This window comes from Centroberyx affinis, unplaced genomic scaffold (genome assembly GCF_046629955.1).
Source record: "Centroberyx affinis isolate AG114_WGS23_722 - 3 ecotype Tasmania unplaced genomic scaffold, CSIRO-AGI_Caff_v1 ptg001792l_1, whole genome shotgun sequence".
NCBI classification, from domain to species: domain Eukaryota; kingdom Metazoa; phylum Chordata; class Actinopteri; order Beryciformes; family Berycidae; genus Centroberyx; species Centroberyx affinis.
The window spans coordinates 34351-54088 of NW_027280182.1; the positions used below are offsets into that span (position 1 = coordinate 34351).

The following is a 19738-nucleotide window of genomic DNA, read 5'->3' on the forward strand; positions in this document are numbered from 1 at the left end:
CGTGATCCTATCCAGCCTCGCTTGTCTGTCATCGCCGGTAGCTCTTGTGCTAGAGAGCGTCTCATGTAAGTCTCAGACCTCCGAAGGGAACCCAACCCAGAGGCCTGTCGTGACCCCAGGATGTGCAGCAGGAGTTGGAGCGGAGGTTTTGGCAGGCCCGCCGTTCCCGTGCAACTGTTTGCTAATGACCTGCACAGCTGTGACATCAGGAGGAAATGTGTTGAATAACGTAACATGGCAGAGCCGAGACTTTCTCTTTCTGACTAATACAAAGCAAGTTTTTCTTCCGAGTGTATGATTTTTATTTCCTTATTAACAGATTGGGGCTGCGTTTGCCTTTTCAAAGCTTTTGTGTATAGATATTATTCTGTGCTCTCATTCTTTCCTGAGTTCTCATAGCCTTGTCTTGGCCATGACCAAAATTAGCCTTTTTTGGCACCTGCACACAGAGGAAAGTGATACAGCAATATCAGAACATTAGCTAAAGCACTTGGACAAACACGGAACTAAAGTTTATGGCCTATTCACTTTGTTGTCAGGAGTATAACCGAATCCTAACCCTGCTCAATGCCCTGAAGAACCCCATGAGCTCCACTGAGGTAAGCTTTGGGCAAGGCAACTGTTTTTTTTTTAATATCATGGTTGACCTGAATTGATCCAGTGAAATGAATTGTTCAGAGAATAAAATGCAGATCTGAAAGGTACCAAGTCCTGAGAAAACAAATTATAACAACACCAATATCAATATCTCCACTCTGTACTGCTGCCTTGCCAAGGGAACATTGTTGGGTTTTTTTTTTTTTTTTGTAATTCCTGGCGTCAAGCTTTGACTTTTGATTTGAAAGGTTTTGATAGAAACGCATCCAGTTGCAAGTCTGAATAGTGAAAGCTCACAATAAGGACTTATGATGACACCTTTTGCTGTTGATTATAGTCACACATATAGTATATATACAGTATATACTGTGTATGTCTAAAATTAAAGAGAACGTTTGTGATAAAACCATTTCATAGCTGAACTTGTGTATTAAAATATGAACTTCAAAGAGGATTTTACTGTTGCTAGTACCCCCCACCCCACCCACCCACCCACCCACCCACCCACACACACACACACCCCACCTCCACACTCATACACATACACGCTCACACGCATACACAGAAGACTGGCCTCATTGCTCGGACACAGTTGGGTTTTTATCGTCGTAATGATTTGTTGCCACACTTCTTGGCTTCCTGTATTGACGAATCCTCTAAGTGGTCGGAGGAGATCAAGAAAAGTTTCTGAGGAAGAAATCATGAGAAATGGCTCTGCAATTATTTAACACTAGAAAATGATCCTCTGTATTTGATTACCTCTGTTAGAAATAACACGGAAAGCATCAAATCAGCGCTGCGAAGAAACGTTTCTTTGCTTTTGAGATGCAATGAGAAACTAAGGGTTCGGTGTACCAGGGGAAACCTGTGTGCTGGGTTTGCTTTTGTGGTAACAACTCTGAAACTGACCAAAACACTTGAGACCAGCTTTAGCAATAGAGCGGACACTAGACACAACCAGACCAGACATAAAGCTTTTAGGTCAGGCAGCAGACACACAATGCCCTGAACCAGTTAGAGCACAGGGAGGCGTCCTGGTGGCTCTGACACACAGTCTACATGCTGCATGGGGTTTTACTCTCACGTACTTTCATGCTATGCTGTCACATCTCTCTCTCTCTTTTCAGTGTCTAATCACTATCAAATCTTTAATAGTGTGTGAGAGGAGGGGAAACTGCCCACCTTCCTTTGAAAAAAAAATAACGAGAGAATTAGAAATGCATGCAACATAACAGGAAGGCAAAAGGACAGCAAGGGGTCAGCCTAAGATTAAGGGCAAAAACAGGTGCATTACTCTCCTGTTTAGTAAATAGCGAGATCCAATCTCATGGCCTTCCTGTTCCACTGTCTGTTTAAGGGTAAATACCACCATGTGGCCCTCCGGAATAAATAAAGAAATGACAGCTTTTGCCTGGGGAACAGGCTACTGTAACAACAATCCAAAATTAGAGCTCCCATTGGTCGATATGAAATATCCTGTAGTCCTCAATAGCTCGATCTATCATCATAGCTCATTATGGAGAAATCCAAACAGTCAAGTACCCGATGTTTGGGTGTTTTTACACTACCAATCTTGGCCTCACAGATGTGTATGCTGTGAGCGGCCGGTTGCATGCAAAATGACATAACGTTGACAGCACACGCTCTTGCATTACACTCGTGTGTTTGTGTGTGTTTTGCGCTCGAGCAGATTACACTTATTTTCCATGTTGCTCATCCCTGTGATGTATTATCCGCCTAATTCAACTGATTATGAAGCCTTGTTTAATGTATTTAATCACTGACCTAAGATCTGTCTGATTCCACTTTGCATTTCTTCTGCAGCCTTGGTGGAGCAGCTTTTACTAGGAAATTCACTTTGAAGTCAAAAGCCCCTTTCCCTGAGTGCACCTTGCAAAACACCACTAGTGAAGGGGACAGTGTTTTAGCGACAACAAAGAACAAACATGACACAAACACACAGTCACGCTGCAAGTGATTTACTGCACCTAGGAAAGAGTGTGCGTTTCATTAAGGCCATTCGCTCATTGTGCTTCTTAGTTTTTCCTAAAGTAAAAGAAAGGGATTTTGGGGTTAGGATGCTGAATTAATCTTTACGGGAAGTTGGCTCGGAGGTGGACCCTCACAGCCTCCTGGAGACTGAGCGTGGAGTGAGCCGGGTTCAGACATGTAGAACATGATGCCCCTGTGAAACGCCGGTCCAAGGCTCCCTCCGACCCAGGGAGGTTGTGGGTTGGAAAGGGAGGCACACACTGCTGTTTTACCTGACCACCAGATCAAAATGATTACCCCCTGAGAGGAAAGAGGAGAAATGTGGAAAAATCTTGCAATGGAAATAAAAATATATCCTGTGATAAAAGCCTTCCACTGAATGGATTCGTTTGGATTTCACTTAAGGGATATTTTAGATTGCATTGTTACTCACTGTGAAATGGGACATTTAGAACAAATCTATTGAAATCTCTAAAATCTTTATTTTATTTGAATTCAAAAGTAATCCCGATGTTGGGTGAACATAAATGAATAAGATAATATGTCAGAATATCAGCAGTATTGTTCAAAGGAGATTTTGTGGCTCCGACATCTATCAATTGTAAACTTAAGAGCAGGGGGGCTTTGCTCTGATTGGTCGTCAATCACCTGTCGCTCATTGCCACTGGCTGGGTGGGTAGTGGAGGGAGGGGCGAGCCATAAATTTTCATGCTTTTACTGCTGCCATTAGCCTGGTATATATGCCTTATTTGTAAACTCAGCAATAACTTAATATTGCCCAGTCTCATTAAAGCATGTGTCTGATACAAAAAAAACACTTGTTCCTTGTTACTCTTTGCTTTATTGTCCCATGTGTCCCGTCTTTCCCCTCCACACTCTCACAGTCAGTGTAGAATTCCAGAGGGAGCAGCGGTGAGCAGGTTATGCAGGGGAGAGATAGAGTAAGCACAATTAGGGACTTGCATTCCTCTTGTTTCTATAAATACCCCGCACGTTTCCTCTATTCTGTCTGCGATTCTCATTAAACCCAGTGGAAAATCGGCCTGCCTCGGGTGGTACTAAGAGCCCCTCTCTCTCTCTCTGTGCCTCTGGATGGGGACATACAGGGTGGCAGTGCTGCTGGGGCGGGCACCTGGTCAGGATAAGAGCGCTATTTCAGCTTAATGGAGCCCTTTTAAGCAGCATTAGAGGTACTCGAGGAAAATAGAGTATGGCTATGGAATTCACCTGCTAGATGTGGGATTGGCAAACTTAAAGACACACAACCATGCACACATAAAGACAAAGGCACACACATGGAGAAGATAGAATTGATTTTAAAATTCTTCTTATCACCTATACTAGGCGTTACATGGTCAGGCTCTGAGTTGCAAGAAATGACTTAAAGCTCCACTAGGCAAGATTTTTATGTAAAAATTCACCCGGTTTATCGGCATAAATCACAAAGTGGGGCTACAGCAGAGAAGAGCGTCCCATCCCCGCTAATTGAAATAAATCATATTCATAAATTGAGTTTACTGACATAATGTTACATGATTTCTGGATATTGAAGTTCACATTTTTCAAACAGTTACCTCGTGCTGCCAGTTGAGGCCACCAATGTGCAAACTTGCCTAGTGCAGCTTTAATTGTCAGTGTAATGCACTTACCATGACATTTTTTCAGTGGATGTGTGCTGAGACAGGAATTGCTTTTATATCCATTTTATCCTTTTTTATCCATTATATCCAGTTTTTTATATGTTGTTCCTTCTCACTCCCACATGTTCCCCTCCAGCCTGAGCATGATGTATGTGCGACAACACAAGTATGTGCTCCGTGTATGAAAACGATGCTTGTCTGTCAGTCTTGGCTCTGGTAGAGGCTAACAGTTCCATCATAGTAAAAACTAAGTACCAAGGTTGCACTTTATCAGAGGGAAAATGTTCCAGACAGCCACCTTGACAAGATATCCTGTGCTGCAGAGAACCCTTGCTCTAAAAAAGAAGTTTCACATCTGTGAAAATCTCTGACTGCAAATTGTAATACGATTTTTTTCAATATCATGTAGCCCCATATGCTCCCATTCACATCTTCATGCTCACACACACACACGCAAATTATAATTTACTCCAGATTTAAAATACTACATGCAACTTCAACATCATATTCAAAGACATTAATGGATGTAAAAGGCCTTGTCTCCACTACACAACTTTATTTTCATACAACCACAAAAATAAATACATTGTAGATCAGCTCATATTGTTCTCAGTTATTGGTATTGAACACAAAACCTGCATTAGAGTCACACAGACTAATGGAGAGAGTCCAGATAACTTCAGCCTGTGTGAGTTGTGAACGTAACGTCCTGTACCATATTTGAACCAAAATGTATTCATAGGCAGCAAATCTCTGGAAATATTTTACGGTTCAAGCAGCGGAAATGTTAGGTCAGTGTATTCCCTGAGACACCAGCCCGGTGCCATATGGACACAATAATAAATGCAAGTCCATACAAGCAAACAATTGATAGCGCACCATCGATGTGAAAAGTTCAAGCGTATCATAAACACTTGGAGATGGGATGATAATAATGAGAAGAGGGGAGATTGATCGATCCACTCTGTTGATATGAGGTTCAGTGCATGCTACTCTGACGTCAAGGGAAAGGGGAGCTGAGCTTTACTGATTCTCTACAGGTCCTGTGGTTTCAGTGCTCGAGGAGGACGGTACAGAGTCCACACGAACACTTTGTGTAAAACATCGCTCTGGCTCCCTCATTTCTGGCTATCCTCTGTGCAGCTGAGCTGAACTTTCATGAACCTGATACCACGTCCATGTGAAGACTTTTATTCCAATAACAAATACTCACCATTTATTAAAAAAAATAAATATGACAAACTACTCTGACAAACTGATTGCTGACATGAAAGTAAAACTCATTATGGAATATTACTATAGTTGGTAGCTATCTTAAAGTAATAATCTGTGACATTTCCATATGAGTAAATGTCAGTTTTGTTATTAATTATTTTGGAATATATAGAAGAAGAACTGGGTAGTTAGCATGAGCAGCGATAGCCACCATGGCTGAACAGACAAAGAAAAGAGAAACTCAAACTGCATCAACAGAAAATCCAAGGACAAAGACGTCACAGTACTGGACACACTGTTTGATTGACAGGTGATCTCTGGGAAGCGCATTTTTCACCATTAATATGCACATTTAGGCAGCAAGGTGCTCCAATCTAATCAGATCATCTACTCTATTGGAGGAACCTGTGTTGTAAGTATGAAGTTTCTATCATGTATTGTTCTTGAGTTGTTGTGTCTACTCACAGACAGACAGATGCCATGAGGATCTTGCAGATTACCACTTTAAGTCCTTTGCTTAGAAAATAGTAGCACTTTTTTTCACATTTTTTTTTTATATATATATATAAAACGTGTTTTGGAAAGAACCCCTCCATGTGAAGAGCGATGTGTCATTTGCTTCCCCAAGGTTCCCTGGCAGTCATCAGTGTAAATGTATGGAAATTAGCACAGCATGACATAGCGTGAGAATGCAGCTCTTACACCAACAATGCCTTGGGCCCCTCTTAATTTTGTACATCACCACCACCACCACTACCACACACACACATCCTCAAGTGCACACACATTACGTCACTCCTCTCTATGCCCCCCTGCTAGATCCGCAGACCCCTGGGTGATATTTGGGCAAGCTGGAATTGCGTTGCCTTGATTTTGGCGCAATTACGGTGACAGGCCTGTTTTGCCAAATACCCTTGGAGGTTCATGTAAGTCTGTGTTGTACGTGTGCAAATGGGGTCTTTCAGGAAGTAAAAAGATTGGAGGACGGCAGTTAATGAACTAAAAAGGCCTTGTCGTGCGAGTGAGCCTTTCCAGGTCTTGATGACATGTGTGCAGGTGTGCTCTCGCATCACTGCTGCTGCAAAAAAAAAAAAAAAAAAATGAGATGAGATGGTGTGTGGCTTTTTCAGGGGCGAGGGGATACTTTGTAGCCAAGGCAATGCAATGTGGTCAGACTTGCCCGGGCCCGCACACAGCCCCTGCAGCCCTCGGGCCATGGCATCTTGAGTTCAAAGGACAGACCGCTGAAAATGGAGGCCTAATCAGCTTGATTGGGGGAGAAAATGGCTTCTTGTCCGCACCGTGTGCAGCTGTGGTGGACGAGAGAGACGGAGGCCTCTCATGGCATCTTCCAGCCATAGCTGCCATGTCATCTCGGGACAAGAACTCCACTTTCCTGTCAACTTCTCACAACCGATGACTAGCTGGTCAATGGGTGACAGATGCATTTACTGTGTGAAAGTTGCCCTGAACCCTGGTTGTATTTTACTGGTGCAGTGGCCAGCCGCTGCACACTGACAGTAGACTGGCTGGCCAGACGGAGTCCGCTGGCGGATGAAGCTGCTACTGCTCCTTTTTATGAGTCTCCACTGCTGTTTTATTCTAGTCTGGAAGAATCATTTTGGTGTATTATTACTTTTTGGCTGTGCATGTGTGTGCGTTTGTGTATGTGTGTACTAATATGTAAATAGCTAAGAGAATAAGTAATAAGTAACTAACAGAAAATGGTCTCTATGGCCTTACAAATAACGTCTTTTTTATGGAATAAAGGAGATTTGACAGTTGGCTGACTTTAAACTCTAGATATCCAGACTTACTTCTAGAAATCGGAAGTCAGCCCATTGAAATCATTTGTTCCCTAAGTGTGACATTTTGATTGATTTCTTAATATTTTCTGGTAGAGTAGTTTTTGAACAATTCATGAGCAGCATATTGATGCGGCCCCGGGTTGGGATCCTGGAGACGGTCAGAATGAGAGGAAAATGTGACATCATGAAGCATTCCATAAGGCAGGACAGAAAGTTTGTGGTTGGACATGTTTTTCAGTAGTTACAGAAGCCCAAGTCGCGTGTGCCTGCCTCCTTCGTGAATCATCTCTATGTGACAATGTTCATTTTCTGTTTTACAGTTTTTGTTTTGGGGGCTTTTGTTGATGTTGTCGCAGCTTTTTTCCACCCATGCCAGATCCTGTGGTTTTCGCATGACGAAAGTCCGCAGCGCAGCCTTTTCCGGAACGGGGTGAACAGACTCGGCCAATAGGTCCTTGAGTTTCCACCGCATAACAACAATGTTTCAATTTGTCTAATCGGGGGTATTTAGGCTAAGTAAACTATCACTCTTCAGGATTTCATCTGAAGCCACAGCCCAGTCATGCAGACCTCTTATTCAAACCATTTGTGTGCGGTCGAGAGTGGGAGTGGGGAGGGCGGCCAGTGGAGATGACAGGGGGATTGGATAACCCAGGGAGAAAGTCTGGGACGCAGAGAGTGAGAGGTATTGGCAAGGAGCTGGAAACCACACGCAGCTTGCGTGATTGTGGTTCTCTTGCAGCTCTCTGCTTTTCCCCCTTCACTTCCCCTCGCCGCTCTCTGAAGCACCTGCATGCCTGACCACTTGACCTCCTGACCTTTGAACTCGACCGCAGAGACGCACCAGACCCGGCGTCAAGTCGTCTCATCTGGTAGACCGGTAGATATATGAGCCGTATTGACACTTGAAGTTGAGCAATGCACTACGCGATGGTGCAAATAGCCATACAATCACCCACACTACCTTTTATTTGTGAGGTCATGGCACTGCTTACCTAGCCCAGCTCCTCCATCTCAGTTTCCTGCATCGATTTAGGATCATAACTGGCCTCATAAAAGTTTGAGAGGGACGTGAGAGCCAAAATCCAGACCCAGCCAGCGAGTTTTAATGGTACAGGTTTATAATGAAACACTCCTTGTTTCTCTCCCAAAGCGCTGACGTTATCCACTGGACACACGCGCATATTAAAAGTGCACGCTATTTATATAGTGTGGGACTATCAGCAAGGCAAGGCTGCGGGGAGTTGAGAGGATGTAGAGGGTTGTGTGCTCCAGAATGACCGTTACCAAGAGGTTTATCTGCCTTGGTTACACTGTGTAGTTTTTGTCGTGAGGATTTTGATTTTTTGCCATTTTAGCGGATGAGCGGAGCTCTCTGTTGTTGTAAAGAGCAGATGTTTTGAGGTCACTGCTTTTCGATCCGCCTCTCTGAAAGTGTTGACACTTGTGGGTTGGAGTCATACTTAATGAGGGAATCATGATGTGTGGGTTGTGGCCCATAGGAAACAAAAAATAAGTGCCATAGCCATTCATATTCTCCAGGCCATACAGGCCCTGATGATTAGGTATAACAGTACCCTGCTGTGCTCAGTAAAGTCATGTCCGCAATTCCTAGTATATCATCAATCCAACAGTCCCACCTCCCCGCTCTCTGAGGTCTGTGAACTATGATGAGATTCCCAATTGGCCTCTAAAATGTTAGTGTACATGAGATATTTTAAGGTTCGCACAAGGAGTTGCTATATTTATGCATCCATTGAGGCATTCCTAATTCAGGTAATGGTGCGTTCCGTCTGTCCATGTTGTTCATTGCCTCCACCTGCCCAGTCCACACAGGCTCTAATGATTTCTCCTGATTAGGGTTCAAATATTCCCATGTGTGGCCGCTATGCGTCTGTGGCGTCTGGTTACCAGTCTCACCCAGCAGGCCACTTTGAACATTCCAGTACCGCCTGTCCAACGGAGACACAAGCCCATGATGTCATTTCCTCCTCGGGGGGCTTCTGCTCTTTCCCTGATGGTAGCAGGAGGGTTTCATGCCAGTGGAGCAGGCACTATGGTCCCAAAGATGACTTGGGTTAATTTGAAACTGATATCCTTGATCACCTTGGGCATTACTTTGATTTGATTTTAGTCTTCCTGAAATGAAAGATGGATGGGGTTTATACATTTGGGATTATCTGATCAGTAAAGTATCTGAACACTTTCAAATTATCAGTTGACTTGTGTCTGTCCCCCAGGGCCCCACATCACACACTGATGAAATATGGTTGATCCACTTGTGGGACAACAAGATAGATGTGGCAGTCAACGCTTAGACAGCTGTGATCTGGTCCTGACTTTGATCCTGTGTCATTTCTTATGCTTCATTGCGTTGAACAAAATGCTCTCAGGAGAGCATCATGGAAATACCAGTGGTGATCAGACGGCAGTTCACAGGCCGCGCTGACACATGGGACACCCAGGGACTCTACATCACAGAGGCTGCAAGCTTCCTGGTTTCTAAAACAGTGACTGATGTCGAGATATGAGTAAACCTGAACCACCACCTGTGGCCCTGCTGAAGCAACATCCAGTTCTCTATGAGTAATGGACCACAGTATTATATCACTGGAGGAATACAGTCTAGTTCCCATTCACTGTGCTTCTGCTGCCATCTGCTGGTACACACTATATTTCTGTGGAATAGAAAGAAAAACCCTATAGATGTGTAATTCATTTATTTAAACACATTGAGAAATAACAAACAAATTGAATAGTTAGAATTAAAAAAGCTGTATTCTGGGAATTCTAACTTTGAGATGAGCCACACCTGGACCTGGTTTGCTTTTCTCTGTTGACAGCCTATTTGATAGATAATATGAGCTTTTAAAAAAAACGTGTTGACCTTCGTTAGACTTCCAGGATGTTTGATTGTGGGGCAATTCAGCCTCCCAGAGGAGCAACAATACCCAGAGAGGAGGAAACAAATGGACTGAGGCAGCCACTTCCTCCTGGATACCCCAGGATATAAAAAGAAGCCTGTTAAATTTAGTTGTGTGCGTGTGTTTGCATTTGTGTGTGTACAGCTGTTGGAGTAGGTTAATGTGCCCTTGTGTGTGTGGTGTGTGTGTGTGTGTGTGTGTGTGTGTGTGTTTGTATGCATATGCATGCTGCTGTGAGTGAGTGAGTGTATATATAGTGGTGGAAAAACGTGAGTCAGAAAGTGAGGATGAAGGGACTCAGACGGTGGAATGCCCCAGCAGGACACCATCAGGGGGGAACTGGGTCACAGCAGTGGGGCCTTAGGGTGCTCAGCCCTGGGCTCAACCAGGGATAGAAGGGAAATACTGCAGGGATGTCTGGCCAGCTGGTCATCTCCTCATATATTTGCAGGGGTCAGAGGTCAAGACTGGCCTGTCCAGTGTGTCTGACGCTCGGCTGAGCTTGTCATGCGCTGTCCTTAAACTCCCCAACAAAGCCTGGTCATGCACTCAAATACTGAGAAAAGTCTAATGTTTGCAGTTTGTTCGATTTTTATGTTGCTCCACCATGCTGTGGGACATTGTGTTGTCATGGTGACATCTGTCTGTCTCTCTGTCCGTTTCTCTGTCCGTCTGTCTGTGTGTAGACACATCCTTGCGAACCCAATAACCCAAGAACAATCCATGATAGAAACTTCATTCTTACTATAGAGTAGATTATCTCATTAGGTTTTGGAGTACCTTGCTCCATAAATTTGCATATTAATAAGGAAAAACAGATTTTCTTGAGACTACTGTAACTCCTTAATGCTTTAAGATAGAGTTCATATTAATACTGCCCATGTGTTATGTGAAGACAAGCATGTCGACAAAGAAATAACTGCTAATTAATGCATTCATGACTGTAATTAATTACCTCATTAGCATAAGTGGTTATGTTTAACATATCGTGGTGATTATGGTGGGACATCAGGCAGCTCAAGTGCCTCTTGTTATTAGTGTGTTTACATGTCTGACTGTACAAACTATACAGCTTATTAAATAACATCCCCTGAAGACAACATGCTGCAAGCAGCTACAATCTAGTCGATGTGTTGATTGTTTTACATTACATATATACTTTTTTACTTTTTACTTTAATTTTATTTTACACATTTACACAATACAGAAAATTCAATAGACAAAAAAGACACACATATATATATTTACGCAACCTGTTTGGGTGGTTAAGTCTGCACTTCATGAGAAATGGACAGTAAATGTCATTTGGTAAATGTTCAAGTCAGTGCTCCTTGAAGTGAGTGATTCAAAGAATTAATGAATAAATTAATAAATACATAAATAAAAGAAAAAAAAATGAAAATAAAATGAGCAAAGAAAAAGTCCATGCATATCTATGTATTGGAGGGTTTCATCAGCCAGTGTATTTTACCATTAGTCATCACAAAATGTTCACTTAATCGTAATCTTTCAGAGGAAATGAACCTGTTACCAAATGTATTGTAGTTGCATCATAACCAGACCAACTGACAACAGGACAAGAAAGAAAGCACTGACTGAACACAAGAGGGCAGGCTGCCGCTGCTCTCACTCTCATCAAGCTGAGGTGACAACCTGAGGGAGCTGCCAGGTAACGGAAAATAACCAGCTGGGAAATTTGGATGTTTTTTCCTCAGACCATCACTCTATTGCAATGTAAATAATGATACAACCCTAATGAGAAATCACTGAAATATCCATATAATAAATATTTCAGTGCTAATAACACTGTGTCTGTGGCACTCAGTATTGTGTTTATAATAAACTTACTGTACTTGATAGTATTTTGTGTGGTATCACTATAATCTGCTTCTAATTTTTCAATATATTTATAATATTTTACACACACACATATACTGTATATATATGCAATCTATCTATCTATATATATATCTACTTGCTTACTTATTTACTTCCTTTCTTATGTATGTCTGTTTTTTTTCTAATACTCTAGATTTAATTGTGCTATTTTTTTTTCAGTCTTAGGGTTTGGGTTAGTGCTGCCATGCTTGAATAAAACTATTAGACACAATTTCTCACAATTAGCTATATTCCTGATATATAGGCCTGTATATAGGCCTATAGCTAATTGTGCTTTGTGAGATCCCAGGCGTAAAAATTACTTTTATCTCATCTGTGTCAATTCCACACTTACAACTCTTCAATATCCACACTGTGTTAGAGGCTGAAGTTATCAGTGAGGCCTACATTAAAGAAAATTGTATTCTGCACCAATTCATGAAATTGGAGAGATGTCATGATTAGGTGATGGGAGAGAGAAGAGAGAGAGAGAGAGAGAGAGAGAGAGAGAGAGAGAGAGAGAGAGAGAGAGAGAGGATGGTAGGTGGGGTGGGAGAATGGAGTGAGAGTGGCACCGTCTCTTTCAAACGATGGACCCTGATACAACTTATTCTACCTTTGAGCTGTTTCATTTACACACCGTAGATTACTGTTAGATTACACTGATTATACCAGACTGAATTTCCAACCAGTGTTGGAGATGGAAAAGTTGCGCGCAAAGGAGTTATGCGTCTCCGCGATCCATGCGCAAATTTTGGTCAACAAAAGTGCGCGGTATGAACAATGAAAGAGTACGAAATGACAATGAATATCTCCTCCTTACTCAACTCCTCTTCTTGGAAACCGGAGTCGGTGGTCATTTCTCTGGTGTTTTCTATCATCTTCTTGGTCGGCACCGTGGGAAACTCTCTGGTCCTCGCCGTGCTCTTTCGCAACGGGCAGATGAACACCAAGACGACGAACTTATTCATCCTTAACCTCGCCATCGCAGACCTGTGCTTCATTGTCTTCTGCGTGCCCTTCCAAGCCACTATCTACACTATGGATGAGTGGGTGTTCGGTCCTGTGGTTTGCAAAGTGGTCCACTTCATCATTTTCCTCACCATGTACGCCAGCATCTTTACCCTAGCAGCTGTTTCCTTGGACAGGTGCGTTTTTAGTTTTTCTAAAGGTGAAATATTTGCAGAGGGAAAACTTCATTATAAGTAGCCTGCATATTGCATGCAATCAAGATCCATATGGGGGGGAGATGTAAAATAATTTGGCATGTACAGTATTCCACATAAATTTTAACTTTTTGCCAAAAGATTTTGCAGTTCTGTAATATTTTTATTGAATTGACAGTACTATACAGGGGAGACCGGGAACTTTTTACTCTACTATTGGTGTATTTCTCAGCAGTGTTACTACTATACATTTTTCTAGCTAAATTAAGGTGTTCTCTAAAAAATGGCATTTTTACATTTTGAATAATTTACTGGAAGCAAAGTTTATTACTGATAAACTACCACTTGACAACTTACCGCACCCAATTCCATTTCCTTTGGAGTATAAATAAGTATAAATACTATAATAACATGAAATCATACTCTCATTTTGAAAACAACATATGACACCCACCCACCCACCATACACCAGGTAAACAAACCCCTCCCTCACCCATCCCGGGATACACAGGCAAACAGAAATTCTGATACGATTTCAAACAGTATGATATATTAATGTACATTTAATATTATGTTTTATGATGTAAAATGGCTTCTTAGTCACTTAAAGAAAGCAGTAATAATAGTAATCTGCCTGTGCAGCCTACCCTCTGTGGCTGTAAGTGAGGCTGGTCTAGAAGTGAGGCCACTTATTACACCAGCCAAAGGTTTGTTGATTCAAGTACCAAAATATTTATTCCAAAAATAATGACTGTAAAGCTATTTCAAACCCCCCCCAAATTTTTTTTGGATAGTTATAACAACATGCCGCGAAATCAATGTGACAACTAGCCCCACTCTCCCCCATCCCCTACAACCTCATTTCTAGCTACAACACCTTTGATGACTCATACATGGCAGGACTGACCATCTGTATAAAACATCTGCTCTCTGGTTTTACAGGTATCTAGTCATTTGCTACCCACTCCACTCCAGGGAGATGAGGACGCCAAAGAATGCCCTGACCTCCATCTGCCTGGTGTGGGGCTTGGCCCTGGTATTCTCTGGACCGTATCTCAGCTACTACAGACAGATGGACCTGGGCGGCACGGCCGTGTGTATTCCCGCCTGGGAGTCCAAGCCGCGCCTCATCATGGACGTGTGCACCTTCGTCTTTGGGTACCTCATCCCCGTCCTGGTGCTCAGCCTGACCTACGCCCGCACCATCCGCTACCTGTGGACCGCCGTGGACCCCGTCAAGGACATGTCCGAGTCGAGGCGGGCCAAGCGCAAGGTCACCAAGATGATCGTCACCGTGGCCGCGCTCTTCTGCCTCTGCTGGCTCCCCCACCACCTGGTCATCCTCTGCATGTGGTTCGGACACTTCCCCCTCAACCACGCCACCTACGTCCTGCGCATCCTCTCCCACCTGGTGGCTTACACCAACTCCTGCCTCAACCCCATCGTCTACGCGCTCGTCTCCAAGCACTTCCGCAAGGGCTTCAGGAAGGTGTTCGGCTGCGCGCTGAGGAAGAGGGAGGTCAACAAGGTGCACGTCATTCAGGTGGCGAGCACGGTCAGCAGTATGGAGACGTCCAACTAGAGCTGGCGGCCTCAGCAGGGAGACAGCTGTGAGAAGAAGAGCCAACGGAACAGTAAAGACACTGGAACTGCGTCTTTATATGACACGGAACAGAGTTGAAGGGTATAAAGGGTTAGAACCGTAACAGGATGATACTGGCAAATGAGGGAGGCCCCAAAGTGTTGTGCTGCACAAGAGAAAGACTTGTTTTATTAACAACACCCCACAATGCCTCGAGTTGTGTTTAATCCATGTTTTTTAATGTGATCGAGCCAAAAGCTTACCCAGAACTTGCACATGTTGTCAGCATGTGGTCTGTGCTCTAGACACCACAACTTAGCAAGGCGTGCATGATTCAACAAATACTCTCTAATTGTCTTATGGATGGCCAGATTCTTAAGTACTTTTCGTGGAAATCACACAAACACTGGCTTATAATAGCAAGAGCTGGGCACCCAGAGCCTCGAGAGTAGAACATGCTCTTGCGTTTCATCCCGATTTCTTGGTAAGATCATTTCAAAGAATTTAACGAAACACAATAGGGTTAAATTATTCCTCCATTCTTTGACTAATAATTCTCATTTTGGTTAACCAATCCAGAGTAATGACTACATAGTCCCACTTTAGTATCTATTGGCTTGTATGCTAAGATTAGAGTTTGGGCTAATAATACCTCCCAAAAAAACATTAAGAACAGAAGAAATAAAGAAAAAAAATATCTCTCAGTACAGTTTTGGATGGAAGCTTGGATGGGAGTCTTTCATCAACATGGTTGTTGGTATTTGGCTGAAAATTGCCTGAGTCTGAGGAACTGTGGGTGGTATTGGACTGATAATTAGTAGTCAGAATGTTATGCAACTTGCCATTGTCAACCGGTGTACTTTTTAATTACTTCTGCACAGACTTATGTTGTGTTAATAACAGTCTCTAGTGCATATGCCTCAACAAGCCTAACTATTATCTACTGCTTTTGGCTATTGTGACCATGTGCTGCATGATCTTGTCAGTGGAAAAAGCAAGTGTTGCATGTTCATTTAGAGGGCCATATGGACCGCAGGGCTTCAGTGTTGCATAAGTGATAGTGATAGTTTGACAGATTTCATGGAACTGGCTGTACAGGGGAACTATTGCCATAATTTCAGTGAGCATAAAATTAACGTGTTGCTGTATTGTGAGATATACGGGAAAAATTTCTCCTCGTTTCTTATATGTACAGTATATTGAGACTATTGTGTATGCATGCAGACGGTACTTAATTGTGTGCACACAACATTTTAAGTGTTCTATAAATAAATAAATCCATCTGGGTGTTCAATAACCATTGTGCCAGTCCTTGTGTGCTTAAAAACCAACCAACCAGCAACATGTTACAGCTGAGGTCCTGAACCCCCACTGATGATGTGTCCTCGATCTTATTCTCATTCTCACAACGCTTCTAGCTTTCCTATTAATACTCCCACCAGTCAATTAGTTAATCCTCTACGTGATTCATCAGAGAGATTACATCTGTCAAGTGGCTACCTCTTAACATGATATCACATAATGACCATGCCATTTTCTTCAAATATCAGCACTGAAGTCTGCGGCTGAGTATGCATACTTAAACAAATATTACAGCCTCCTTGTAGCTCCTCTACTTATCATTCATGAGTCCATGCCAAGGACAATTTTCTGTTTCATGCAAATGTGAGGAACAGCAGAGTTTTCTGGATAACTAGACTTGCATGTACTGCAATACATGGCTATGTGTGTGTGTTACTCTTCCCCTAGTCTTTCTATTCTCAAAGGTGGGATTACAGTTAGTTCTGGTTCCTAAGCACTGACAATATCCTTAAAGCCTGAATTCATCCATTTCCTTATGGTAAGTAGGAACCCAGAAGTGAGAACTGATGTGTGTGAATGTTTACAGCCTGCTCTTACTAACTAAGTATTCAGTGTTTCCCCCAGAATTTAGTTTTGTCAGGGTGGAAAAGATTCTCAGCCATCTGTTCAATGGTAGGGAGAAATCTGGGATGTGTTTTAACAAACAAAATTTAAATGAAGAACACATTTACAAAAAAAAACATTATTGAACAATTAAATCAATAATTAAATGTGCAAAGAAAATAAAGTTTCATGTGAAGTTTTACAGACCGTTTTTATGTAGCTGTGGTCCATCATATTGGCAGTGGACCTCACTGACTGGCTGAATTTAATAAAAGTTCAATATTGGCAAACCAATATATCAGCCTAACCCCAATACCCCAAGAGAGGAGGGAAAAACAGAATATAGGTCACAATCACATCATTAAGGCAATATGATGCACATATTGATTGCCATGCCATGGTCACACTTGACATGCATGTATGATTGCATGATCTCATTGAGTCATTGAGTTTACAGGCGCCTATAGAACCCATTTGCATTTCCAATAACAGTGCAGTTGAGATTATACAAACGGTCCTCTTCAGCTTCACAAGTACCTGAAGAACAGGCTTTTGAAGTGTCATCCATGTTGCTGCAAATGTTTCTTCCATGGCAGCCATCTATTTTACAGAGCCCAGTGCATATAAAACCCACAACACTTGAAGTCACCTATTGAACTCTGTTGAGACAAACCCCTAGCCTCTGAACAATTATTGCCTCCAGGCATACAACAAAAGTTTCACCATTAACCATTTTTCAGCAATTTTCTCATTTTACCCTGGTTTTGAAGTGCTACATAAAACAACCTTGTTGCATAAAATACCATGAGCGCCAAATAATACCATTGAAGAACTGTGCACAGCAACTACAGGTTTTGCTGTGGTCAAGGTTCGTCAACTCCATTTATCACCAAGGCAACCAAACATTGGCAACCTCTAGAGAAGGCCATCTTTCCTTCTTCATCCCAACGATGAATGGACAGAATAGCACAAGACACACTTCACTATTCAGAATGACCGAAATGCAGCTCAGGCATGGAGGGGAAGAGCGGAGTTTTCAATGTGGAGCCATGTTGATAGCTTATGTGGTGAGCTGTCACAATTCTCCTGCTTTGTTAAAGTCTCCTTAGGACGAGGCCAGAGACAAATACCTAGCCTCTTTTCAATTTCAGGTCCTGGATGTTTCGGTCTGATAGAGGGTCAGAGGATGTTTGCTGATGAGAGGATCTCAGCTTGGCAGAGAGGATGTGCCATCTGTCAAATGGGCACTAAAGCAGCTAGTCTCCAGTTAAAGGGACATTAAGTAGAGTTTTTGTTCCAAAACACAGTATACGGGCTGGAAAGTGAGTGTTGACAGCATGAAATCTCAGCACGCGGTAAAGTAATCGGCGTTTCATTGATATTGATCAACCCCCTGCAGATATGTTATGCTCATTTTGTGCTATGGGACAGAAAAACCTTACTTGTTGCACCTTTAACAGCAATTCATCAATCAACTCCTAGAGAATACAAAGAGAATCATTAAGTTTGTAATGACAGACTCTTTAGTATTGACTCTTCAAACTCACAAATGTCCTCAAAGATTAAATCACTTCACTTTGACAGTTGTACACACATCATTTATAGCTGACACAAGTTAATGGTGGAATGTCTCATTTAAATATTCACATTATAAACAGATTGTCTATGATTAATGTTCCCTGGATGGCTCAGAAAATGTCCTCAGGCCTGATTACAGATTGCAATGAAAAGCAATCAGCTATTAATTATTGCCATTCAAAAGTCATCCCTTACCAAATGCCAATTAGCCATTTGATTACTTTATGTATATGTAGTAGTTTTAAAAAAAAATGTAAATTGCATTTCAATAAGCTAAGAGCCATCACCTTTAAAAAGTCTCCTTCCCCTGGACTTGTTAGAAAACTTGTTTTACTGCAGATAACCTTGTAGTTAAGGTCAAGGACAGCATGTGACAATATGGATATTGTGAATAAGTAAAATGTGAATAAGTAACATCTTGTTATCCAATTTTTAGATATTATATCATTATTAAAACAACTAACACCAACCGCCTTAAGTCCTCCTTTCATTGGCTTACATACATGTTTAATTAAAATGTAACATTAATTAAGTGGTTTAATAAAAGGATATCAAGACTTTTTTTTTAAATCATGCTAATGAAAAACATAGGGAACTGGGGGCATATGCTTGCAACAGAATTAGAAAACCCAAGTGACTCAAATTGGCCTGTTCTGGAGTTACATATTTCAATAAATAATGCTCTTTTAAGTGTCAATATACTGTATATTTCTAACAACAACAAGATATGTAATTTCACTCAGTCAGATTTCAAAGAATCACCTCTTAGCTTTGTTAAGCCTATTATCTATGCAACTTGGACTCATCAAAACTGTGTACCATATTATACCAACACAAATTAAACAGTGACTTTGACTGGAGAAATGAACACGCTCCTTACCATGGAAACAACCAGCCAACATTGCCCATGTACATATGGGGTTGGGGGTGGCTAATTATGTAAACGCAAATCAAATGCAATCTGGATCATCATGTTGAGTAACAAGCTCTCTTTTACTGATTATTAACAAACCCACACTTCATCTGCCCAAATGGATTTTTTGCATTTGAGCTCATCAAGTGTGCTCCTTCAGAATAAAGGCCCCATCTGTTCAAGACATCCTCCTATTACAAAACAGAGTACGGAGGTCAATGATATTTAAAGTGTCTTCTTCACACCAGGATGCTGCCCAGCCTTATTGATGTGCAAAACTCTACTGATGCTCTTTTCTGCACAGAGGGACAGGAAAGAGCAGAGACACTTTTGTTTGGTAACAAACTTAATTATGTGTCCAATCTGAAAATATAGGTGAATTCGTGAAAATTGCAGGACAACAGAGCCGCGATACACTCTATCCTGTCTCTCTATTGTTTTCCTTGTTGCCAGTGAACCACTGCTCCAGCTAATTATCTTCTCTGTGCCATGTATGTTGTGCCATACCAACAAAACAAATCACAACTGGGGGTAATTCAG

At 42.0% G+C, this 19738-nt stretch overlaps 1 protein-coding gene across 1 annotated transcript; it reads left to right on the forward strand.

The window, feature by feature from the left end:
* The first annotated feature begins 12837 nt into the window (after positions 1-12837).
* LOC139652404 (galanin receptor 2a) lies at positions 12838-14802 on the forward strand. Its single transcript, XM_071529481.1, has 2 exons — positions 12838-13202; positions 14163-14802. The coding sequence occupies exons 1-2, from the start codon at positions 12838-12840 to the stop codon at positions 14800-14802; spliced, it is 1005 nt and encodes a 334-aa protein (XP_071385582.1).
* The last annotated feature ends 4936 nt before the right edge of the window (positions 14803-19738 follow it).